The sequence below is a fragment of the Nomia melanderi genome, chromosome 6 (genome assembly GCF_051020985.1).
Source record: "Nomia melanderi isolate GNS246 chromosome 6, iyNomMela1, whole genome shotgun sequence".
NCBI lineage: Eukaryota > Metazoa > Arthropoda > Insecta > Hymenoptera > Halictidae > Nomia > Nomia melanderi.
Window position 1 is genome coordinate 13,791,372 of NC_135004.1, and position 22,544 is coordinate 13,813,915.

The 22,544-nt window shown below is 42.7% G+C and overlaps 5 protein-coding genes and 2 long non-coding RNA genes across 16 annotated transcripts; 2 read left to right on the forward strand and 5 right to left on the reverse strand.

Annotated features, from left to right (window-relative positions):
- Positions 1-65: 65 nt before the first annotated feature.
- Positions 66-3,275, reverse strand: LOC116427994 (odorant receptor 10-like). 3 transcript variants are annotated; one of them, XM_031979012.2, is made up of 5 exons: positions 2,463-3,275; positions 1,600-1,699; positions 1,359-1,469; positions 830-985; positions 66-568 (listed from the first exon to the last, which is right to left on the reverse strand). In XM_031979012.2, the coding sequence occupies exons 1-5, from the start codon at positions 3,272-3,274 to the stop codon at positions 518-520; spliced, it is 1,230 nt and encodes a 409-aa protein (XP_031834872.2). In that variant the 5' UTR covers position 3,275; the 3' UTR covers positions 66-517. The 3 variants fall into 3 exon arrangements, with proteins under 3 accessions (XP_031834872.2, XP_076224798.1, XP_076224799.1); XM_076368683.1 differs by lacking the exon at positions 1,600-1,699 and having other exon boundaries at positions 72-568; positions 2,459-3,275; XM_076368684.1 differs by lacking the exon at positions 66-568 and having other exon boundaries at positions 847-985; positions 2,459-3,275.
- A 624-nt stretch (positions 3,276-3,899) lies between these two features.
- Positions 3,900-6,585, reverse strand: LOC116427993 (uncharacterized). Of its 3 annotated transcripts, XM_031979011.2 has the most exons (5): positions 5,777-6,585; positions 4,773-4,872; positions 4,580-4,687; positions 4,116-4,271; positions 3,900-4,033 (listed from the first exon to the last, which is right to left on the reverse strand). In XM_031979011.2, the coding sequence occupies exons 1-5, from the start codon at positions 6,580-6,582 to the stop codon at positions 3,983-3,985; spliced, it is 1,221 nt and encodes a 406-aa protein (XP_031834871.2). In that variant the 5' UTR covers positions 6,583-6,585; the 3' UTR covers positions 3,900-3,982. The 3 variants fall into 3 exon arrangements, with proteins under 3 accessions (XP_031834871.2, XP_076224804.1, XP_076224805.1); XM_076368689.1 differs by lacking the exon at positions 3,900-4,033 and having other exon boundaries at positions 4,136-4,271; positions 5,773-6,585; XM_076368690.1 differs by lacking the exons at positions 3,900-4,033; positions 4,116-4,271 and having other exon boundaries at positions 4,467-4,687; positions 5,773-6,585.
- On the forward strand, positions 3,965-4,957 carry LOC143174644 (uncharacterized). Its single transcript, XR_012998859.1, has 3 exons — positions 3,965-4,158; positions 4,501-4,651; positions 4,760-4,957. It is a non-coding gene; the product is annotated as an uncharacterized LOC143174644 (long non-coding RNA).
- Positions 6,586-7,937: 1,352 nt separating the features above from the next.
- On the reverse strand, positions 7,938-10,091 carry LOC116427957 (odorant receptor 82a-like). Of its 4 annotated transcripts, none has more exons than XM_031978910.2 (5): positions 9,295-10,091; positions 8,799-8,898; positions 8,614-8,724; positions 8,141-8,296; positions 7,938-8,078 (listed from the first exon to the last, which is right to left on the reverse strand). In XM_031978910.2, the coding sequence occupies exons 1-5, from the start codon at positions 10,089-10,091 to the stop codon at positions 8,025-8,027; spliced, it is 1,218 nt and encodes a 405-aa protein (XP_031834770.2). In that variant the 3' UTR covers positions 7,938-8,024. The 4 variants fall into 4 exon arrangements, with proteins under 4 accessions (XP_031834770.2, XP_076224793.1, XP_076224792.1 ...); XM_076368678.1 differs by having other exon boundaries at positions 7,972-8,086; XM_076368677.1 differs by having other exon boundaries at positions 7,973-8,095.
- An 85-nt stretch (positions 10,092-10,176) lies between these two features.
- Positions 10,177-13,520, reverse strand: LOC116427908 (odorant receptor 43a-like). Of its 3 annotated transcripts, none has more exons than XM_031978755.2 (5): positions 12,724-13,520; positions 12,273-12,372; positions 12,096-12,206; positions 11,219-11,374; positions 10,177-10,976 (listed from the first exon to the last, which is right to left on the reverse strand). In XM_031978755.2, the coding sequence occupies exons 1-5, from the start codon at positions 13,515-13,517 to the stop codon at positions 10,923-10,925; spliced, it is 1,215 nt and encodes a 404-aa protein (XP_031834615.1). In that variant the 5' UTR covers positions 13,518-13,520; the 3' UTR covers positions 10,177-10,922. The 3 variants fall into 3 exon arrangements, 1 of the variants encoding a protein (XP_031834615.1); XR_012998850.1 differs by having other exon boundaries at positions 10,832-10,976; positions 12,172-12,206; XR_012998849.1 differs by having other exon boundaries at positions 10,832-10,976; positions 11,219-11,458; positions 12,172-12,206.
- A 660-nt stretch (positions 13,521-14,180) lies between these two features.
- LOC116427910 (aquaporin AQPAe.a) lies at positions 14,181-16,660 on the forward strand. The gene is made up of 6 exons (XM_031978756.2): positions 14,181-14,328; positions 14,392-14,567; positions 14,932-15,075; positions 15,144-15,377; positions 16,046-16,126; positions 16,424-16,660. The coding sequence occupies exons 1-6, from the start codon at positions 14,310-14,312 to the stop codon at positions 16,658-16,660; spliced, it is 891 nt and encodes a 296-aa protein (XP_031834616.1). The 5' UTR covers positions 14,181-14,309.
- A 1,027-nt stretch (positions 16,661-17,687) lies between these two features.
- Positions 17,688-19,701, reverse strand: LOC116427911 (uncharacterized). The gene is made up of 3 exons (XR_004235177.2): positions 19,100-19,701; positions 18,835-19,006; positions 17,688-18,734 (listed from the first exon to the last, which is right to left on the reverse strand). It is a non-coding gene; the product is annotated as an uncharacterized LOC116427911 (long non-coding RNA).
- Between the last annotated feature and the right edge of the window lie 2,843 nt (positions 19,702-22,544).

The following is a 22,544-nucleotide window of genomic DNA, read 5'->3' on the forward strand; positions in this document are numbered from 1 at the left end:
TTTTTTTTTGTGGTTTAGTGGTCACAGATTATAAAGTTGCGAATATTCCGAGCAATAGTCGTTTCAACGCGAACGCGATACCATCGTGTGAACTGTCAGCAGATTGTCGGCTATTATTTTTAGTCGCGCGTGTGGGTTTTTAGCGTGATGATAAAAAAAGATCGGGTCATTGAGAGGGGGACCTTTTTATATCGTATAATTAGTTCATTCATCACTTTTACTGCGCAAATTTATTACGTATCGCCGATAAAGCAAGAATGAGTAAATGATTGTCCTATTTAATCTGAAAAGTTCTGAACTTAATTCAGCGGTTTCTAAATGGTGGCACACAATTTTTTGCTTCTGCTCCGAGTAAAATAACGTAACATGATAAAACAATTAGCATACATTCAGAGTTAAATAAGGAAACAATGTTTTTATTCGATATACACTACAAGGATAACAATACACGACTCGTTTTCAACGTTGTATAACAAAGCAGTATTAACAATAGATAAGTTAATTATTCAGAAGACGATTACAATAACGCCAGCAGCATGTTCAAATATCCGACTGCCGTTTTGATAACCTGTTCATTTGGAAAATTTATTTACTGTTCGCATTGCGGTGAATATTCTTTAGACTGCAGATCTATATGCATTCATGATAAACTTGAAAATACGAAACAGCATTCCATGCACGCGATACGAGAATTATGTGAAAAATATGCGAATTTATCGAGTAGAATTAATTTCCATATTAATTCTATTTTTCTAATCAGACATAGAGCAAACGATTCGAATTTTCATAAAGATCTGTCAGTTTAATAATTGCAGAGTTCAATACGTACGTCACCGAATGTGCTCAGAGACAGTTCAACTATGTTACCCGCCGTGAGTCTCGTCTCGGTATTAGCCATCGCGATCATCAGAACGATGGAACGCTTTCTGCTACCCTGTAGATTGTACCAGTCAATCATGTACGCAACATCGCCGATCTTACTGCTCTGCAACAAAAATCTTTTCTGTTTCGCTTCGTTCAGTCTAGCGTCATGTAACCATTATTCTTTTTTAATACGAATGTCTAACATGCTTATGTTCTCTATATTTAACACGTTGAATGCCATGGGGGTTACCGGTGACCCCCAACCAAATTGAATTACTATAGTTCACTGAATTAAACGATTATTTGAAGATATTTCTATATCATAGACAATGCTACCTGATGCGGTGATATTCAGCTAGACGAACATGTAATAGTAATAACGCAATTCAATTAAATGATTTAATAGTATGTTTCCATTTTGTGTATTTTGCTCTTTAAAATCGTGCGGCATTCAACGTGTTAAAGAGAATCGCGCACATGGTTTCAAGGCTTACATATTTAGCGACAAGTTCTCCTATGTAACAGAATATAAAAATGTTGAACATGAGAGATCCAAGTATTATGATGTACGTTATAGGTGCGGTAAGATCGTTCGTATCCCATTCCTGAAAAAATGTAATTACTCTCTCTGTTAGGGTTAACGATATATTTTTTGTCTTGACGTTCTTTTCGAACATTGCTGTTCAAGATGTGCACATGTTTCAGCGGAACTCCATTGTCACCACTCATGCGTACCATTATCGTGTAATAACCCAGGAGGCATAAATTCAACGTGCATCCCGTGAATTCTATGAAAGATATTTGCACCAGGGCTTCCTCCGTGACGGATATGAACCTGAAATCGCAGTGCGGTGGATTCCGAATGCCTGTACCCTTTTCTGTTATTATTTGAAGCAGAAAAATGCTTCTAACATACTTTTACTCAATATCTTCAATAACTAGTGCAACGAAAAACAACGTTAAAACCCCCTGCATCGATCAGGTGAATTTAACTAAAAGAATCTATCGTCACGCTTCATCACGTTTCGTGAATTTAAAAACTGGTAAATTTCGTCACCTCGAATTTCTTTGAAACTTATACAATTTCAAGTAGCAAGTAAACAAATTTCAAACACGATAATTAGGACATGCATTTATCACATTTCATAAAAAATCTGAAAGTACAGAATTGCCAATAACGCGTATTATTCAAGAAAATATATAAAATATCCAAAGCGTTCTTCGCAGAGTCCATTAACACTAGAACTACCGAGCTAAATTGCCTTTTTGAAATTGCTCTGTAGAAACCTCAACAGTGCAATTATTGAGACTTCAGTTTGCAATTCAGTTTGCATAAATCAGTTCCTCTAGTACTTCTTCAAAGAAGCATCTGTTATCTGAAGAACTGGGAAAAATGAAATCCGGAATGGCTCATTTTGAGGCATCCGGTAGTGCTATTGTCAAAAAACCCCATGTTCCGTCGTAATTCCGTTTCCCAAATTAGTAATAAAACCAATATCAAGCAACTTCCAACTAAAACCTCCGCATTACGTTTCCCAGGCGTGTCTAGCTCCACTACAATCCGCGTATTTACCATCTAGAAGGTGTCTCTTACACACTTCAGTACACGGACGTGTTGACTAACGATGCTCGAGATCCTGTCGTCCACCGACGAGCTCATGTCCGCGCGACCCTCTAGCAAATTATCCATCCAGCCGATCAGGACTTTCACCTGTCCGCAGGCGTGCACGGCGAACGCTACGGCCAGGCTACAAGCGCCGGCCGTTATTCCATGAACCACGATTCCTCCCATGAACTGGATCCCGAGAAATATTTCATTGGCAGGGCTGTAACGGACATCTGCGAGCAGCTTCGACACGGGGAACACCGTCGGGATAAAGGTCACGTTCCCCACGGTGACCCTGCCGGTTTTGATCGGCAAGGTGATGTAATAGAACGCGAAACCGCTGTACATGAAGAATATACAGATCTTCACCAATCTCCTGCCGAAGTTGGCATTGGCCACCATGATCTCCTTGTCCTTGGAGTACTCCATAATCTTCCAGTCCCGCTCGATACACTCGAAGCACTCGCGAATCTGTTTCGCGTGAACAATCAGCGAGAGATACTTCAGATACACCATCACGCAGAAGCTCATCGGGCCGCAGACCTTCACCTTGTCGTAAGTGTTCTCCACCTCGAACAGCATGAACAGGTAGGTAGGCAGGAACATGAAGGTAATTAGAAAGTAATAGACGACGATTATCAGCACGTTGAAGGATTTCTGGAGTCTCGAGACTTCGCTCGAGCTCGGCCAAACGCCCATCGCTTTCAGAGTCCAGCGGTTCCACTGGATGCTAAGGTTGAAGTTCCTCTGGTACTCGTTTTCGTTTCGCGAGGAGCTTCCGGCGGCGGTTTTCGGTTTCGCCATTGTTTTAGCTCGAACGTCCAATTGAAACTAGAAGACCGAATGACGCCGGTTCCGCTCCGCGCGATGCTACGCTTGCGCCTGTTTTTTGATTCCCGATGGAAGGGGTCGAGCACGCAACATTGTGAGAAAAAAAAATCTGCCTGCTCGTGAAACGGTCTTGCGTGCCCATTTTGTTGATTTATGCATTGCGCGAAGGGACTAAGGAATTGCGATCGTCCGATGAATCGATTATCAACACCGGCGGGTAGGAGATACAGGGAATCATTGAATATTCGTGCGTACTTCTTCTTGTACCTCGGCTTGACATTATGAAGTTTCCGATGTCTCGAGCAAGGGTTATTTTCTGTGAATACCATTGTGCGCAATGCCACTGGATTATTATTTATTCCTCTTAGCCGTGCGTTCGCGGGTTTTTTGTATGTCGATGAATAAACAGAGGTCATTGAAAGACGGAACTTGTTCGCTAAATTTGCGCAACAGGTAACCGGAGCAAATTTTTATTCAAAATCGAAGCATACATTGCGCAACTATGAAGGTTAAAGGTTTCACGATCCTTCGAAGCAGAACGGAGAAATCGTGTTGTTATATTTAAGCGCGTCTCTCTTACCCGATATCCACTATGATAATAAGAATGTATAAGAATACTAGATACGTCTTGTTAGTGCTGCACGTCAGAGCTGTGTCCGCAATGAACGCCGCTGATGAGGATCATGTTAATGCCAGCAGCATATTCATGTATCCGACCGCTGTCTTTACAACCTGTTCGTTCAAACGATTTTCATAGAATTCTGTCGGTTACAAGATATGCAATCGAGAGATTTAATTAGGTGTGTCAACGTACGTCGCCGAACGTGCTGAGCGACAACTCGACCATGTTCCCTGCGGTAAGTTTCGTCGAGGCGTTGGACATCGCCATTATCAAAATCACGCAGTGCTTCCTCTTCCCCCGCAGTCGATACCAATCAATCATGTACGCCACTTCACCGACTTTGGTACACTGTGAAAAATAATTATACTTGAAATTCGCGTTTCGACTATACACGATTAATCGTGAGTATCACTGAAATCTATTCGGAATGATACACGGTATTTTGGAATTTCTTGGAGAGCTGTACCTAGATAAGAGGATCAGAAGCGCCCTTGAATCGAACCGACTTAATTTTCTATCGAGTTCTCCAAGTTTTAACGAACAATTTCTATCGCATGCTTCTGTCTTTATTTTTTAGGAATTTACCTTCGCCCGACATCTCTACGAACGCTTTTGAAGCGACGTCCAGGGTTATAGGATATTTTGTGGAACCTCACCTGTTCAGATACGAGCTCTCCTATGTAACAAAATATGAAGATATTGAAGCCAAAAGATATGAATATTATGAAGTAAGTTACAGAGGCGGCGACGCTCGTGTCCCATTCCTGGAGAAGGAAAATTCATGTTAATGTTCGATGAAGAGAATCTAGTTCGTGGTATTTGATTCATCTTTGCAGGGAGTATGCGTACCCTTATAATGTAATATCCTAATAAACACAAGTTCAAGGTACATCCTATGAATTCTACGAAAGATATTTGCTGCAGGGCTTCCTCTGTGATGGACAGAAATCTGGAATTCCAAAATGGTAGAGTGTGTATCCTTTTTCATGCAGACGAACCTTCTGAGACACGAATAAATACTGCTTTCAATCAGTACGCTCATTATACTAGAAATTACAGAATTCCGTTAATAATACATTCTCGTACATACGCGGTGGCAAAATATGAAATTCTCAACCCTTTCTAAATCAATTTTAAGTTGATTTTGAATTGACGAATATAATTTCGTAGACTCGCTCGATTAACATAAACGTAAAGGTTATATTCATTTGAATAAAAATTCAACAATATTCCTCTATATTCAATTGTTAACCCTTTGCACTCGAAAGCTTTTCACTAGAAATATTCGACACTTTCTAAAGAGACATAGACGACATTTGAAACGAAGTTATAAGAAATCATACGTAAATTAAGAAACAAATCTATTTCATATAAACGTTTCACATATCGATGCATCATACGAAACTTAATACTATACGTAACGCTTTGTAATTTCATTATATCAAATCAAATGGTGACTGAGAGTCACCTCTCGAGTGCAAAGGGTTAATCTCTGAAGCAAATGTAAATGCACTGGAATGAACGTAGAATTCCCGTTTTCCTAGTAAATTCTCAACGACAATAGATTAACACTGGCGAACCCGCCGCGATCTCGCGGACCTCAAATTACAAAGGTGACAAATACATATCTCTTTCTTCGATTACACATATCGTATAAGATAAAATTTGCTCTGTATATCTAGTACACGTACGTAAAACGATTTCGAAGAAACAAAGACGCAGTTCTCTTATCCTTCCTCCGCGAGACGGAAGAACTTTCTCTGTTCCAACGCGACAGCGGCGAGATCGCGTCGCTCGCGTGCACAGGCTCTAACGGTCACGTGTATATCAGACGGAAGATGCATCTTACACACTTCAATACTCGAACGTGTTGACTCACGACGTTCGCGATCCTCTCGTCGACGGACGCGCTCATGTCCGTGCGACCCGTGGTCAAATGTTCCAGCCAGTCGATCAGGATGCCCACCTGTCCGCAGGCGTGCACCGCGAACACGGCCGCGAAGCTGCAAGCTCCGATCGCGACACCGTGGAGAACGAAGCCGGAGAAGAATTGTCCGCAAATGAAAATCTCGTTCGCGGGACTGTAACGGATGTCCGCTATCAGTCTCGCTACCGGGAACGGCGTCGGCACGAACGTTATGTTCTCCATGGTGACCCTGCCGACGGCGATCGGCGAGGCGACGTAGTAAAACACGAAACCGCAGTACGTGAAGAGGACACAGGTTTTCACTAATCGCCTGCCGAAGTTCGCGTTCGCCACCATGATGTCACGGTCCTTCGGATACTTCATGTTCTTCCAGTCCCACTCGATCTGATCCATGCACAGGCAGAACTGGCTCGCGCTGTTCACCAGGGAATAGAATTTCATGTACACCATCAAGAAGAAGCTCATCGGGCCGAAGAGTTTCAGCCTGTTGTAGGCGTCTTCCACCTCTACCATGCTGTACACGGCGAAAGGCACGACGATGAATGTTATCAGTAAGATTGAGACGACTCTTCGCAGCCAGTTAAAGCATCGTTTGATGCTGGAAATATTGGACGATCTGGGCCAAACGCCGAACGGCTCGAGGATCCAGCGGTTCCACTGTAGGCTCAGGTTCAGATTTATCAGGTAATCTTTCTGTAAAGGGTTTCGATCGATCGTCTCCTCCTCGGCCATTGTTGAGGTTGAAAGAATCTAAATTGATACTAACAGCTGCGGGACTCTTCACTGTTCCCTGAGCTGCAGTGTTGCGGTACGGGATCGAGGTAAATTCTTAACCCTTCTCCTCGGAGCATTTTACCGTCTATGCATTATGAGTGATAATTGGGGAGATGATTGCACCTCGACGATCAATCGAATTCTATAATGGCGGATGCACTGCGCCAGCGGTTCTATTTTGTTCGTCGCGTGCTGGGGTTGGATCGGGGATGACTAATCTTGCATTGCGATCGTGAACGCGATTTGCAATTGTAATTCGAATGAAATATTTGTGGTATCTGTTGGTGTAAATACTGATTAGATCGACAGTGTGGATATTTTTGTGGGGTTATTTTTAAGCTTCAAATGCTTTCATAAAGTATAGAGGATTCTATAGGAATTTTCGTGTTAGATGGAAGGAATACATTCTTTGTGCTTATTGTTGATTTGTAATGTATGTTCCTATATTGTCTAAGGAAAATTAAATTGATCGTATAATTACCGTATGATATTAAAGAAATTAACCAATTTAATGGAACACTGTGTTTAATGGAACACTGAGTCCATGAAAATTCCTCGAAATAAATCACGACGATAACCGTCTTAATATGCGTACCTTGTACATGCAGTTTTCTTGCGAAAATACAAGCTTCAATTCACCCTCGAATGTACAAGAAACTTCATATCGGATAAATGCTTTAAACTTTTGCTTCCAGGCGTATATTTTTTCTGCCTGAAAAGTTTGCATGGATCGCGAAAGAGTTGCATCGAGAACTATAGTCGTAACTGTAATTATACTCTGTATTGAGACGAGTTTCAATATAAATTCGCGAGTTCTACCGTTCGGAAATTTTCTACCCTTTAATACTCGCACAACCGCCGCATGGTCACTCGAACCAGCAACCGTCGTCGGGTCTTTTTGAACTCGCACCATTTCTAAACGTTCCTTAGTTCTGTTTAAACAAACATTTAACCCGTCATTTAACCAGTTAACTGTGGAATTTAGTTGGAAAAACCTTTCGTTCTGCGCGCAATAAAATAAAAAAGTGGAGCGTGTACTCGTCGAACGCAGGACGAATGCACGTAGAATATATTTTAATGAAAGATCAAAGCGAAACAAGGAGAATTACATGTATATGTGAAAAAATAAAGAATTCATCGCTGAAAGAATTAGTATCATGTCAAGCTTTACGGTGACGTGTATACTCGTCAAACACAGTTAACTGCTTAACTGTCGACGTGATATTACGCGTACAAATACTATGAGATACGAAGAGGAACAAAATATTCAAGATCAATCTTCTGCAGTGGTTGTAAGTAAAAAACACTGACCAGACAATTTCTGTTTTACTTTATAGAAATAGTAAACCTCGCACGTACAAGTTTAGTCTTTTTATTTCCAAACACAACTGTCTAACTGTTCATCCTGTCATCGTTCGAAGAAAGTTCAAATAGGCCGCAGAAGTTTTGACAACCTGTAACACTTCACTTTCTGTTTCTTTCGCTCTGAAGAGCTTACACCGAGATTGATACTCACTTCGCAGAATCCGTGGAACGAGAGGTCGAAGAACTTAGCGGCGGTGAAGCACGTCGGTCGAAGAGGTCGAAGCATTATTAACCTTAAATTCTCGTTTACGTCTTTAGAATAGTTGTACCAGGGCATGCTGTACGAAGTGAATTTCACTTTCTCGCTCTTTAAAAGATAAGTATGGTGTTAGAGTTCATGACCTTGTAGAGTGGGGATGCAGAATGCTCCCCCATATGACCGTGCAGTTCCAGCCGGCTAATATAGAGAGGCATGGATACTATTTCGGATCGTTCCATTGGCTGACGATTCGCGTCCGCCATTTTGAAAGAAACGAAGAGAACATGTGTAATGTATTGTCGGTTAAACAATTCATTTTAAGATTAATGAAGAAAATAAATTAATGAAAAACTTGAATAACGGACGTATTACTAAGAGACACAATGAAGACTGATGATAAGTAGAGTAGTTATAATTACAAGTACCTCTCGTTTCAGATAATCGCCGATATACGATAATATGTACACATTTAAGAACATCCACGTCATCAGAAGGAAATACGTCACCATACTGAACATATTTTTATCTTCCCACTCCTAGAATGATTTTTAACGAAATGTAATTTCAGTGTTTCTGCGTTTCGTTTCGTTCTATTTGCTCTTTTCAGTACCATAATGACTCCGTACTCGAGGAAACATATGATGAGAGTGCAGCCGACCATTTCCGTGAGGAACACTGCGTTTAAATTTGTCTCGATCAATTCTGCAAACCTATAATCCAGTATTATTTTCGTAATGGTGATAAGAAACTGCAGGTATATGTGAAGAAGAGTTAATGTGTCTTAATATTTTTCAGTTGAACTGAACTGCTGCAAGAGAGGTGTAATATTTATAGAACCGTAGAATTCACAATTTGTGTCTTTTTGTATATGTATATATATTATATAAAATTATAATTATTGTATTTGTATATATATTATATTTATGCAGCCGGGAGTTTAAAATTAAAAACAGTTCGCACCTAGAAACAATCGCATAAATTTGTAAAAAGTGAAAGCCAACTTCACTTACTGTTTCGAAAACGATTGTCCCCGACTGAACAATCATATCACTCAAACAATAGAATTCGAATACAAACCGATACATCGCACAGCAAAGGATGCTTACGCAATTGCTTTCAGATGATGCCGAACAATATCCCTAAGGCACCCTTTCATCTCGTCTTTGTCGCGATCGAAAAGCGATCTCAGCTGCCTGTTCACAACTTCGAACATTCCGCAAGAGTGCATCGTCATGCTGGCGATCAGGCTGTTGGTTCCGCAGTTGATGAACAGTATAATAGTGCTGATCACAATTTGCGTGACGAAAGTGATCTCGTAGAGAGGCGAGTCCTCGATCACGAAGAAAACGTAGTTACTCAGATAGGGCAAAGGTATTTGCGTCGTGTTGTCCGATTTGACGACCTTCTCGGACAACAATGGCAAGATCATATGATACGGCAAAGCGCCGCCGAAGCAGAGGCTCAAATAAACGGTCGTGAAGAATCTGGCAATTTTAGCCGCGTTCTTCATCACCAGCCTATCCTCCTCGCATTCGACGTACATGTACTGCAGCTGCATCTGCGCCAAGCAAGCACGCATCCTCTTCTTCCTGAAGATCATCGTCCAGAACTTGATGATCCCCAGGAGGCTGAACACCTGCGCGGCGATCACCTTCATGTACCTGGTCAGGTCTTCGCAGTCGTGGAATGTGTATATCACATGGGGTACCAGTAGAAAACACATCAAAACAAAGATCATCCCGACCTGGACAACCGATCTGACGTCCCCGTGGATCGAGTCGCTTCTGTCCAACGGCCAAATGCCAATCGGCGTCAACAGTATCCTAGGTATTCGAACGGTGAACACGAAATCAGTCTTGTGACGCAGATTCTCATAGTCCTGAGGATATTCGGCGACAGTCATCTTCTTAGCCAATCCCCAAAGAGTATCTCATGCGACTGGATGCCGCTGCGACATCGTAAATCTGCGGAGCCGCGTTTACGCTTGCGCGAATCGTTTCGCGGATGCACCCTCGGATTCTTTGCATTGTTAAACAGGTTGAACGTACGATAAAGACTGGAGTTGAATGCAGCTAATGCCGGTGCGCCCATCTTGATGCACCATGCGAGCGGTGCTATGGCCGCCATCGAACGGGTTGCGCATGAATAAGCAGTGAACCGACGTTTCGTGTACGTCTATACGTATTTCGGTTGTTTTCTGCAATGTATACTAGTATTAAGTCGTTGCGCTGCGGTTTCCTGTAATGGATCTGGGAAAGAGCCATTGAATCGTTGATGGCGCCCTGTGGCGCAGAGACGTTGCGCGCAGGATAGGAGTAATGGCTGAATTGCGCCGCCATTGAACTCCGTTGAAGTTCTATCAGCAGGTTCGCGTGAGCAACGTCGGATGTCTCGAACAAATTACTGGCTTCGTCCGGTAGAATTTTGAATCGGTAAGAAACGAATCACGCATATAAATTCATTTATTATTTATAAATTAAGATCTTATGGCGATGGAAAAGAGTGTAACATGGTAAGATACGTCGGATTGCTTTTTATCAATATTCCTACAGGAGAATATTATATAACCTTTGTAAGTGGCATACCCAACATTTTTGTTTCGCTATTATTCTATACAATCAGCTGAGATTCTATCAAGTGTACGATCGGTATCATGTTTTTTCTTGTATGAACAACTTCTTGTCTCTCGTGCAACAAGTAGCTTTCTTTCTCTAGTACAACCGATGAATCTTCATCATGATGTCATTGTTCGTAGGAAGTTCAGGTACGCCGCCGATGTCTTGCAAACCTGCAGCATTACATTTTCTACTACAAAGTGCTCAACTTTTGTATATTTAGGAGAATATGTTCTCTTTCATTAACTGTACGTTATCGATTTATAGATTTTAATCAGATTTTGAAAAGCCTTGTTCATCGGAATTTCGGAAGTAACAGAAATATGAAAAATTGCATTATTTATGAGATCACCCAATAATTTGAAGTATAATTTTATCGTGTTCCATGTAATTAATGAATGTATTAGCAACTCACGTCGCAAAATGCTAGAAGCGAGACATCGAACACCTTGGCGGCGGTGAAATTAGTCGGCCGATTTGTTCTGAGCATGATCATCTTCAAGTTCTTAACCAAGTCGTCAGGAAGATCGTACCACGATACGAAGTATGACGTTTCTCCCACTCTCTCGCTCTTAATAAAAAGCGACATGTTATTTGAAAATCACGATAACGGACACTTGGACATCTTAACTGCGGAGAGTGTAGATAACGATCGCTATAAAAATTATGAAATTATGATTTCGTTACTGTCACGCGAGATGTAACGATAACAGAACGTTTTACGTATATCGATAAACCGGCCATTAGTATGAAATAAAAATGCTCGTGTTTTTCGTGGTTCCTTTATCAACGTTTAGTCAGCGCATTAGGGAGGACATGTGGATAAGAATGAGTGCAAATACAGTATGACGTCGAGTGTTCGCTCATTTTCGTCGGGAGAATCGCAAGTCTCTGTTTGCACCATTTTCGTGGAATATTTGTAACAAGTGGTGAACCGAGTGGAAGGATCAGTTTTTTCTCTCTTTCGGAGACAGGTAAAGTGTGCCTAGGAAGGCTAAAATATTGATTTTTCAAAAATATATCGCATAAAAATGACAATTCGACTATCAGATAAGAATAGAACTTTCAAAATCGCCCAAGGCAAGTGTTAAAACAATGGTCTGCTTCCTTTTGTTCTAGATAAAAATTAAAAGAGATATTTTCAGTATCTACCAAACTTCGAAATACAAACTTTCATTATTCCAAAATGTTTGAGATTCGAATATGAAAACGATCGAGATCGCTTCTACATTTATAAACAACCTCCGCAGTCAAGTTAATCGGCATATTACAGTTTGAGTTGGAAATGGCACCTCTTGTCTAAGGCAATCGCCGATGTACGCTATTATAAACACATTTACAAACGTGGAGATCATGAGGACGACGTACGTCATTGTGCTGAGTATCTTGTAGTCAGCCCATTCCTAGAAAAACGGTGAATGCATTGCAACCGATATTAGTCTTTCTCTTTTCATATATTTTTCTAGTACCAGAATCACTCCGTATTCGAGGAAGCATATGATGATTGTACAGCCAAGCATTTCCGTCAGGAACACCGTGCTTAAAGCATTCTCGATCGCTTCGGCATATCTGCAAGACGAATTCATTGAAATTGTAACACGGATCGCTTCCATACTGCATTTTCGAATCGCGTGAAACTTCATGAACAAATTCATCAAACCTTTTCAAGCACAAACCCTCTTTAAAAAAATGAAGATACACCAATTTTCCTAACGATACACAAAAAGTCACGATTTTTCAAAGCCATTCTTTTAATCTTCTAGCACCTGATGGATCCAAGAGAATCTGGTTTGATCCATACATCGCTAATAGAACTGATTTTCCACCGTATACATAAAGTTACGTTACCCAAATGACATGGCGATCAAAGCGTTAACCTGTCTTGCCCCAAGGAAAACGTACATACTATACACCTCTTACTTGATAGCCTTCAGATGAAACATAACGATGTCCCTAAGACGCTGACACAGTTCATGATCGTCGTACTCAAACAGAGTTTTGATCTGCCTGCTGACGACTTGGAACAATCCGCAACAATGCATCGAGATGGTCGCGATCATACTGTAAATCCCGCAATTGGTGGACAATATGATGCTGCTGATCAGTATTTGCGAGACGAAGGTGATCTCATAGGCCGGCGAGTCCTCGATTACGAAGAAAACGTAGTTGCTCAGGTATGGCAGCGGTATCTGCGTGGTATTGTCCGATTTGACGACTCTCTCGGACATGAGCGGCAGTATGATGTGATAGGGCAACGCGCCGCCGTAAGACAGGCTCAGATAGACGATAGTGAACAGTCTTCCGATTCCAGCCGATTTCTTCATCACCGCTCTGTCCTCTTCGCATTCGACGTCTCTGTACTGCGTCTCCATTTCCATCAGGCAGTATCTGATGTATCTCTTCTTGATGATCACCGTCCAGAACTTGATGATCGCCAGCAGGCTGAACACCTGCGCGGCGATCACCTTCATATACCGAGCCAGGTCTTCCGCGTCGTGATAGGTGTAAATTACATGGGGTACCAGCAGGAAACACATCAGGCAGAAGATTATACCGATGTGAACGACCAGCTTCACGGTGTCCAGGAGCGATTCGGTTGTACGCAACGGCCAGACGCCTACCGGCGTCAGCAGGGTTTTAGCTACCCAAACTGTGAACTCGGTGTCCTCTTTGTAGTGGACGTTCCGGTATCGAGAATCTTTGACGTTGGACATGTCTCCGAACGATGATGAACGTCTTCTCGATGACTGGGATCAAGGAGCAGTGTCACATTGACGGGCGAACATCGAACAGCGCTTGCGTCAAATGTTCTAGGGAACAATCCGCTGCATACCGGCGGATTGCAATATTGAAAAGCTGGGACAAGCGGTAAGATACCATGGAAATTTAAACTCGATCATGCTGGAATATCTAAAGAGCAGGAGGCACGAGCGAGATACGCGGCGGTTGTTTCGAAGTGGACGTTCGAGCCGAATTTGCATGAATAAACGTGCCACTTCTGATGCACACGTCGCTATTTATGGCCCAGGAAGCTGATTCCTCCCCGATTTTCTACAATTTCGTCGGCGTTTGCGCAAGTTTCTGTAATTCGAGCAGCGTTTGCGGGATTTTCCATAATTTCTTTGATGATAGAGAGCTACGGATGGAATGGTCGTACGTGCTATCAAGACGCCGGGGATTTTGTAAGAACGATAGAAACGGCTCGCGGCGAGTCGAGATTACAAAACGATTCGGAATCGCACGATGCGTGATATTGTTCACATCGGTGGTCACGGAGACGACGGCGGATGAAATTTCTTGTAATTCCTCTTGAGGTTCGCGATCGAGCACTGATTCGACAGAAGTGTGTAGCGTATCGCTGATCGATAAGGCAGTTCCTTTTTAAGGGAATTGGAGGAACGCGATAGCCGCTGATTAGTATTGTTAAAACAATTCAAGTGCTGATTACTACCGCGGCTAGAGCAATAGTTACTGTTTAGTTTAAGCGAGAGGATTGCTGGTCTACCATGGCGGACGAATCGACAAGTGGGTGTCAAGTTATTCTCTTGGAAATTGCAGCACGCGAAACGGAATTCTGTATTTTTCTAGCATCAAGATGGGTCCTGCAGAAAGGTACGACCACGATGTTCATCGCGGAAGTGGTGGGCACGGGAATACTTTTGTTCATTGGGTGCATGGGCTCCATCGGTTCCATGGGGGCCGGGCCGCCACCTCAGTTGCAATCCTCCATTGCGTTTGGTATGACGGTTAACGTTCTGATCATGGTAAGAATATTTTATTTAATAAATTAACACCTTGAACGCACTCGAGAAAGAACCCTCACTACATGAACAGAAACACTTGCCTTTACGTCTCCTGCAGTTAGCTCTATCCGCCATTTTGGGTAATTTCATTCGTAATCAATACAGAAAATCTATGAATGTAAAATATTTCAAATGAAGTAGTAATTTTTCACGTGAATATGGTAAAATAAAGTATTACTAATCAAATTGATAGTTCTTTCTTCAAGTTAATAATTCTTAGTACAGTGAAAATACCATTTCCGTTTTATTCAAGATATTATTCTTCAGAATTAATATGAGATATATTATCGCGCCTGTCTCTTTAATATATTCAACTTCTCCGCAGATGTTAGGCCACGTAAGTGGTGCACATCTGAACCCAGCTGTCACGATCGGGGCGGTGATTGTTGGAATTAAAACGATTCCGACAGGAATTCTGTATGCTTTAGCCCAATTCCTCGGCGCCACTCTGGGATACGGCATACTAATGGTACGATTTCGATTGCTCCCAATAGCTTTCGACGATACACACGCTTAACCCTGATTCTATTAGAACAGATGATAACTCCACCCGAGCTGTTCCACGCCGGAAACCCGAATTCAACCATCGGACTCTGCGTAACAGTTGTCCACGAAGGTGTCGGGACCGCTCAAGCAATTTTAATCGAAATACTGTGCACCGCCGTCATACTTTGCACGGCTTGCGCGACCTGGGACCCCAGATGCTCGAACATGGGAGACTCCATGGCGCTCAAATTCGGTTTCGCAGTCGTCGGAATTTCCTGTGCAGCGGTACATATTCTCTCACGGCTATTTTAAAATTGACAATTTTCAAATTCTAAAATCAAAGTTGAAATTCGTGTTATCCAAGCGGGCTTGTTATTCTTTGTTACGGGAAATAGAGGAAAAAGTTTCGGATTTTTAAATAAATATTGACATTGATTATAGAGTAGTAAATAGTACTACTATTAACCCTTTGCACTCGGGAGGTGACTCTCAGTCATCACTTGATTTCCTACAGTGAAGCTATAAAGTCTAATAATTAATGTTATACTTCATATAATGCATCAATCTGAGAAAAATTAGCTTTGTCCGTCAATTCACGTGAATTTCATGGTTTTACAAAATATCGTCTTCATCTCATCAGAAAATGTTGAAATATTTCTAGTGAGAAACTTCGGAGTGCAAAAGGTTAACACATTAAACGCCACGAAAATCTTTCTTTTGTAACAAAGAAAAGCAAGAACAATTATTAATTGTTTGGTGTTGCAATATTTACGTTACATTATTATCGACTTAGTTGCATTAAACATTTTTATTTCACATCGATTGTCTTGTATATTACAATTGCTTTTTAGTCATTCGGAAGCGTTTCACCAGTGACTGACGCTTAACGTGTTAATGAATATTATCACGAATACCGAATGATAATTAAAACTGAAATGATAACATTTCTGCAGAGTCCCTACACCGGCTGCAGCATGAACCCGGCTCGCACGTTTGCCCCAGCGCTCTTCCACGGCTACTGGAAGAATCAGTGGGTAAGTCGGTAAACCTTTCTAATAGCTGAATTTATTGAACCTTCAGCTGATTTACAGCTTCTCGTTGCGGAGTGTGTTGCATAATCCGGTCGCTTTACGATCTAATCTTTGTCATTTGAGATAAGAAGCTTATACCCGTGGATAACCTTATGCTTTCTAAGGCTAACGTTATCGGCATAGATGATATTGTTTCTTCACATGCTTAGGGAGAGAGGCGTGCAAACATTTGCTCGGCATTGCAGAGATTAGATTGCATTCCAATCCCCGATAATCATTTTTAAACCGGCCTTTCTTCAGATTTACTGGATCGGACCGACCTTCGGCGCTCTGCTCGGCACGTACACTTATCAACTCCTCTTCGCGCTGAAGAAGGAAGAGTACACCGAGGTTGTGCACGACAAGCATGACTTCACCGAGATGAAAACGATCAACGTTTTGGAGCCGGTCGCGTTGGAGAGCGACGAGCATCCGGACTCCTCCAGAAACGGAATGCCAAATCGGAGGCTGCAACTCGTTTATAAGGTAGCTTCGTAGAGAGTCGCCAGGTACGGAACATTCGCATTCATTTATCGTCCGTCAGTAATAGTCTTCCGCGATGTACGAAAGGGTTCGCGGAACCTCCGGAGATGTCGCTGCGCGACACAAAATGGCGCGCGATTCATATTCCTCCTCCATTACGATCATCTCATACTTTCTTGAATCATTTCGAGGGCCAGGCTGCTCGCACTTTCACTGCCGATATTCTATTTATGTTTACGAAAGTGAACTTTTAGGATAATTATTTCGTTGCATTATTATATTGCAAAATAAATTGAATGATCCTCTTCGTAATTTATTGTCATGTGTATTTAGTAGGTATACTACGAAGCTTTATGTAAAATCATGTTTGAAATAATTTATTTGTCATCCTGTGAATATTATGAAGTTCTAAATAAATCGAAAGTTTTAAATCGTTTTTATTGGCGATCCTTTATTACAGCTCGTGATTGAGTTGGTAGATTATGTTGTATTTATGTTTGGATCAGAATGGCTAAACAATATTTCAGACACTGAAACGGTGCTATTTATAGCAACGAAAGGGATACTATTTTTCGTGACAACGCTTGTAACTCTGCGTTGGGAGTGTTATTTATAACAGTCATGCGTCTCCCAAGGATCATTTTATTTCGAAACCCTTTGTGTCCCATGCTGAGGTTCTATTTAAATATTACTCTGTTTATGAACTTTATTCTGTCGTTTCTTTTCGTCAGCCTACCAAAACGCTCCGCGATATGATTAGTAAATATTCAGTGAAAGAGCAGATCTCTCTCAGTACACCGCCGTGACTATTTTAGACCTGGGTGTACTGCGCAGATGATCTCGCAGGTATAACTTGGTCAGAAACCGAATCGATAGTAGGACGGTCCATAGATGCATCTAGAACGTTAAGCTGCAGTCACACTTATACACGAATCTCCGTAGTGGAGTTTAGCAGAAAAACATCTGCATGATCAATAGAAATAACCAGTACCATTTAAACAACGTATTTTCTAATTCTCGAATAAATCAACGTCTCTGATATCAGAAGCTCGAAAATCTTTTTTACCATAAAATAACGAAGAAATTTCTACCGTATCTTCAACATAATGAAAGCAGTAATACTAGTTCATTCTAAATACGAATGTACACAAAAAATGACAATGAAGAAAGAAAGCAAGAGAAAAGTTAGCGAGAAAGTCCATGCAACCCTTAAACCTCTCTCAACGCGATGAATTCGAGGAACACGCGAACCACTGGTCGCAAGATATGCAACGATTTACACAATTCCTTTCGTAGTCACATTATTTATTTGCGTTGATTACGGAGAAAAATGATGCATGTCGCTAGATGCACCGCGTTTCAAACGAACGCGATGTAAAACTTATTTCCCCCGATAATTACACACGATTGCGCAACACGCGAACTGCGAACGCTGAAAGTACACACCCTAGCATTACAAGTTTCCGACGAAGGGTTGAATATTTTTTGTCGAGTGCAGTACGGACTGAAGCGGATAAACGCACTCTGTCTTAATTCGTTTCCATGCTTAATATAGCTTTGACATTCTACAAGAATCTCGGTGAACCTAGGTCAGGGATGATCGCGTGTTTAGTGCTCTTGCATTAGAAACAGCCGATTCCGAGATACGTGATCCGCGGCACGTCGGCTTGCATAAAACCAAAGCTGTCACGTACACATTCGAAACTGTCGGGCGTGTTTGTTTTCAACGACCGAGACGAACGGTGTTTATCCTCGAATACAGAATACTCTAATGATTATCGAAGACGAAGAAACTTTGGAGGAATCTAGGTCGAATCGAATACATATTTACGAGACATATTTCTCCCAGTGTGCTGCACTCATTTTCGTTTTCCAGTAACGAAAACACGAGTTTATATATACCCGCTTGCATACATGCACGCGTATAAAACTCGTCTGCTCCGACTATTGATTACCTGCTGTATCCATCTGTGGAACACTCTGGAATTCAACCTCCCGGAGCATTCCGAGTGCATATTTTCTGTTTCCTTCTGCTACGATCATTAAACGATCGACTTGTGTATTTATTTTATGAAAGATAGCAGTTCACCTGTTCAGTAAACAACGGACATCGAGTAGAATGTCAAAGTTCGGTTTTCACGAAAGGATTCGATCAATCAGTTGCATCATTCCTTACGCAATTATCTTACCAAGGGGCCATTGTTTTCACTTTTCAATCGATTCATGGAAACGCACAGAGAAGTTTCCACGTATTCACTTACAAATATCCCATCTGTCAGGAGCCGGCAGTCACGTGTCTATTGACGACGCTCACGTTTCGCGACACGTTAAGACGCAGTCAATTTCATGCGCGAGCAGAAACTAGACCGAAAAGAAAGCCATTCCACGTTCTCATCCATTTTCAATTACTCTGCACTTCAATCGCCGGTCAAAATAAAATTCATACGTACTTACATAAAGTTCTTTTATCCTTCTTTCTGCCAGACGGAACTGCAAAACAAACTGAACCGCGACATTTCTGTCGTGTGCGCCCAGCTTAAGCCTAAAGCTGCAGTTGCGCTGAATACATTGTCCGACAAACTGTCGTTCTCACGAATTACGTTTGAATACATGCATACAGACGTCGGAATTTATACAGTAGGATCTCGCAGAACCGAGTCACCGTTTCTCATAATCCAAACAATTCGGAGTTCCGACCGTCCGCGAACCTAACACTTCGAATCCTTGTATTCAGAACTCACGGTATATGTAACAGAATCTTGGAAACATCCTCCGAACAATGCCTCCTCGACTTTCCATATGCATGAGCCTCTAATCAGCCAATTGGATCCGACGATCGAGGTTACCACTGTACACGCATCTAATTACTTAGCCGCGTCGACTCCGTTCGAACCATAATTCCCCGAATAATCAACATAATGAAGCGTACAGTGCGGCCGCAGACCGCCGTACGTGACGCCGGCCGGCGAAACGCGATTTAAAGAGCCGGGAGGTGGATGAACGTTATGAACGTCACGATGCATCGGCCGGGTCACGCGAAGATGTCCATCGCTCGCCTGCATCCTACATTCTAAATATACCCGTCGGCCTCGCGGTTGCACAAACCGACGTCGCTAAATTTACTGTATTCGACGCGGCGTGCACGCATCGACGCGGCGCGGCGCGTTAGAATGAAATCCTCTCGTCCCAGGAATTTCACGTGTCCGCGGGCGAACGGATCCGGGACGCCGCGAGCGAGCCCGGTTTCCATCTGCCTGGACCCGAGCGTTCCCATTTCTTTTTTTTTTTGTCCGCCGACGAATGGATTCGTCGAAGCATCTGGCGCATCATTGTCCCTTGCAGACCGGCACCTAGCTCCTTACCTACCCTCGAGAAGGAAAGTTAATCCCGTTTCCCCGCGAGAGGCATTGTGCGCGGCGCACAAAGAGCTCCGCTTCCAGGGGAGGCCCAGGATTTCAAGGGAGGGCCCGCGTTCCCTCGAATGAAATCGCATCAATTGCGCATCTTCCAGATGCACGCCTCTCGGAACCGGTAGGCTCGCGAAGAAAATTCGATAATCCTTCAGCTGCCCCGGGGAGCGTGTGTTGCGCAATAATGCGTTACTTTTCCGAAGGGGTGGCTCGGGATTTTGAAGCGCAGATAACCGACGCGTCGCGTCTCGTTCTCGCCGGTGTTTGAATTTCTTTTATCTTCGAGTGGAGGCCGTGATTTGTTTTGAACCGGTCCTTCAAAATTTATCTGACAATTAGAGCGAGCCTTTCGAGAGTAGACAACGATACGATTAGACAACAAAGAAATATGTTAGAGAATCCGTTATATAATGTAGTATTTTATGTTTCGACCGTTTGTACTTTACGCGAGACGTTACTGTAATACGTAACGATCGATTATAATTCGATAATGAAGATTATGATATAATGATTTTAGTAGAGTACGATGCGAATCGATTATTAGGTTCAGTTGTCACGCGTACAAGTGTGCGAATGATTATGTCGAGCACGAAAGTGACATTGATAGCCATCGTACAGATAACGAAGGCGTTCGATAACGTTGCAGTGTTTTTCACATGCTAAGCAGCAATTCGACAAAGGCTGCACCGCTACGGATTCGGCAACGGTAGAATACAAGCGTTCTTATTCGATCGTATAATCCAATCATGCTCGTTACCGTGACAACTTGTATCGATCGCGAAAGGAGTCATTCACGTATGATCTAATAAGTAATGAATATACATGATAACACAAACGCGAAACGTAACGGTTGCACGGTTGGAATGTTTCTCAACGCCCCAAGAAACGGTCCGAATTCGTTCGACGGCGAAACATTTAACGAACTCGCGCGTGCTCGCCATTCTTTTCCCGGCGATTTCGGTTAATTGCTTCGCATTGGCCATACGTGTCGTTCATTTGGCGGTTGCTGAGCGTGTTTGTAAACACGTAGCCAGGCCGTTGCGTCATCCGTTCGTATCACGGGCGTGCCTCCCGGTGACCTTCAAGTGGCCGCTGTCCTCTTCCTCCTAACGCTGACTTCATCAGAATTCGGTTACCAGCGGTGGACCCTAGAGGGGTTTCGTAGGACTGCTGCGTAGATTCGGGAACACGTGCCACCTGGAAAAATTGCGTCTCGCTCGCCGCATGCGAACGGTATCGCCGGTCGCGGTTACGCAACGTTATCACATTGTTTTCCATCGACCGGCCAGGTTGACAGTATATCTCGACGAAAACAGCATTATCTCGGAATTGTCAGGATACCGAGGGAACGGAGAAAGTACAGGCGTGTGTACTAATAACGGGAATCAGGACCTATCCGCGGCTCGACACTTGATACCGAGCATTAACGATGTCGGATATCAGATAACAAGCAGAACAAAAGAACCATACGCGTGTGTGTTCCACGGTGATGCTCGCGCGGTGTCACCGTGCAATTCAATGCAATCGGCGGACCGAGGATATTAATTCGTATTTGAATGAAATGAGGTCTGAACAGATGTTAAATAGAAAGTTATTACTGGCTGCGGGGTTTTTATGGATCGGGTTTAATGAGAGTGGAGGGAAAGGGATCTTATGTCCGTTATTGACTCTGAATGGATGAAATTCGAAACGAAACTGTAGTAACTTGTATTGACGTTCGCCTTTTATGGTTTTCAACTACCAACTGCAGCACTAGGTTTACCGAGATTTATCGTATAGTTTGTTTCTAGGAGAATTAGTTCGCTTACTCGGATCTTGGAAATTCGAGGCTTGCGAATAGATGAATACCATTCGTAACTGCATTGATCAAAGTCTATGTAAACACTTAGCGAATAATGCTTGTAAAGTTCGATATGAAACTGATGACAGCCGTAAAGCTGTCTATAAATGTTAGTAACACGAAACTGTCTTCGAGTTTCGGTATCAGTGTCTCGTTTTCTCGTGTACTGTAGGACGCAAAATGTACGCTCCAATTGACAGCTGTTCGATAGAACCGAGCCACGGAATTTCACAATGTTAGACAGTAACCAGCAGCAAAGGGAGTCAGGTATAATTCCATTTCCCTTGAAAACTCTACGTCCACAGCGGACAGCACTAAAACGTTAATAAAACCGTCTATTTCTCCGCGTTTCCCTTAATGGATGTCGCAACGAACGCCCAAACCTTCCCAGTATGGTAAAATAACAACAAACAAAGGGAACAACGTGTCCTTATATTCATTTCTCCCAGAAGCGTCGAGCGAAATCCACCCACGCCTCGAGCAGTCGAAAACAACGGCTCTCAGACGCGTTGGAGAAGGTTCTAGAAAAAACTGCGCTCTAGAAGCGTGCAACGAAGGGCGAACGAAATTCGCCCTTGATTCTAGAAACTACGCAGATCCCTGGGAGCGGCCCTTCGCGTTGGCTGGCACGATCAAAACAAACAAAATG

Coding starts and splice junctions, on each gene's coding strand:
- LOC116427994 (XM_031979012.2), bottom strand. CDS start 3,274: ATGGCGAAACCGAAAACCGCCGCCGGAAGCTCCTCGCGAAACGAAAAC. Junction 1,470..1,599: donor TGGGTTATTACACGATAATG/GTACGCATGAGT, acceptor ACATTTTTTCAG/GAATGGGATACGAACGATCT. Junction 986..1,358: donor GAGAACTTGTCGCTAAATAT/GTAAGCCTTGAA, acceptor TTTTTGTTGCAG/AGCAGTAAGATCGGCGATGT.
- LOC116427957 (XM_076368675.1), bottom strand. CDS start 10,091: ATGACTGTCGCCGAATATCCTCAGGACTATGAGAATCTGCGTCACAAG. Junction 8,725..8,798: donor TCGAGTACGGAGTCATTATG/GTACTGAAAAGA, acceptor AAATCATTCTAG/GAGTGGGAAGATAAAAATAT. Junction 8,297..8,613: donor GCGATTATCTGAAACGAGAG/GTACTTGTAATT, acceptor TATCTTTTAAAG/AGCGAGAAAGTGAAATTCAC.
- LOC116427993 (XM_031979011.2), bottom strand. CDS start 6,582: ATGGCCGAGGAGGAGACGATCGATCGAAACCCTTTACAGAAAGATTAC. Junction 4,873..5,776: donor CAACACGTTCGAGTATTGAA/GTGTGTAAGATG, acceptor TTGGAATTCCAG/ATTTCTGTCCATCACAGAGG. Junction 4,272..4,579: donor GAGAGCTCGTATCTGAACAG/GTGAGGTTCCAC, acceptor TATTTTTCACAG/TGTACCAAAGTCGGTGAAGT.
- LOC116427910 (XM_031978756.2), top strand. Junction 14,568..14,931: donor CGGTTAACGTTCTGATCATG/GTAAGAATATTT, acceptor ACTTCTCCGCAG/ATGTTAGGCCACGTAAGTGG. Junction 16,127..16,423: donor GCTACTGGAAGAATCAGTGG/GTAAGTCGGTAA, acceptor GCCTTTCTTCAG/ATTTACTGGATCGGACCGAC.
- LOC116427908 (XM_031978755.2), bottom strand. CDS start 13,517: ATGTCCAACGTCAAAGATTCTCGATACCGGAACGTCCACTACAAAGAG. Junction 12,373..12,723: donor TTTCATCTGAAGGCTATCAA/GTAAGAGGTGTA, acceptor TTCGTCTTGCAG/ATATGCCGAAGCGATCGAGA. Junction 11,375..12,095: donor GCGATTGCCTTAGACAAGAG/GTGCCATTTCCA, acceptor CTTTTTATTAAG/AGCGAGAGAGTGGGAGAAAC.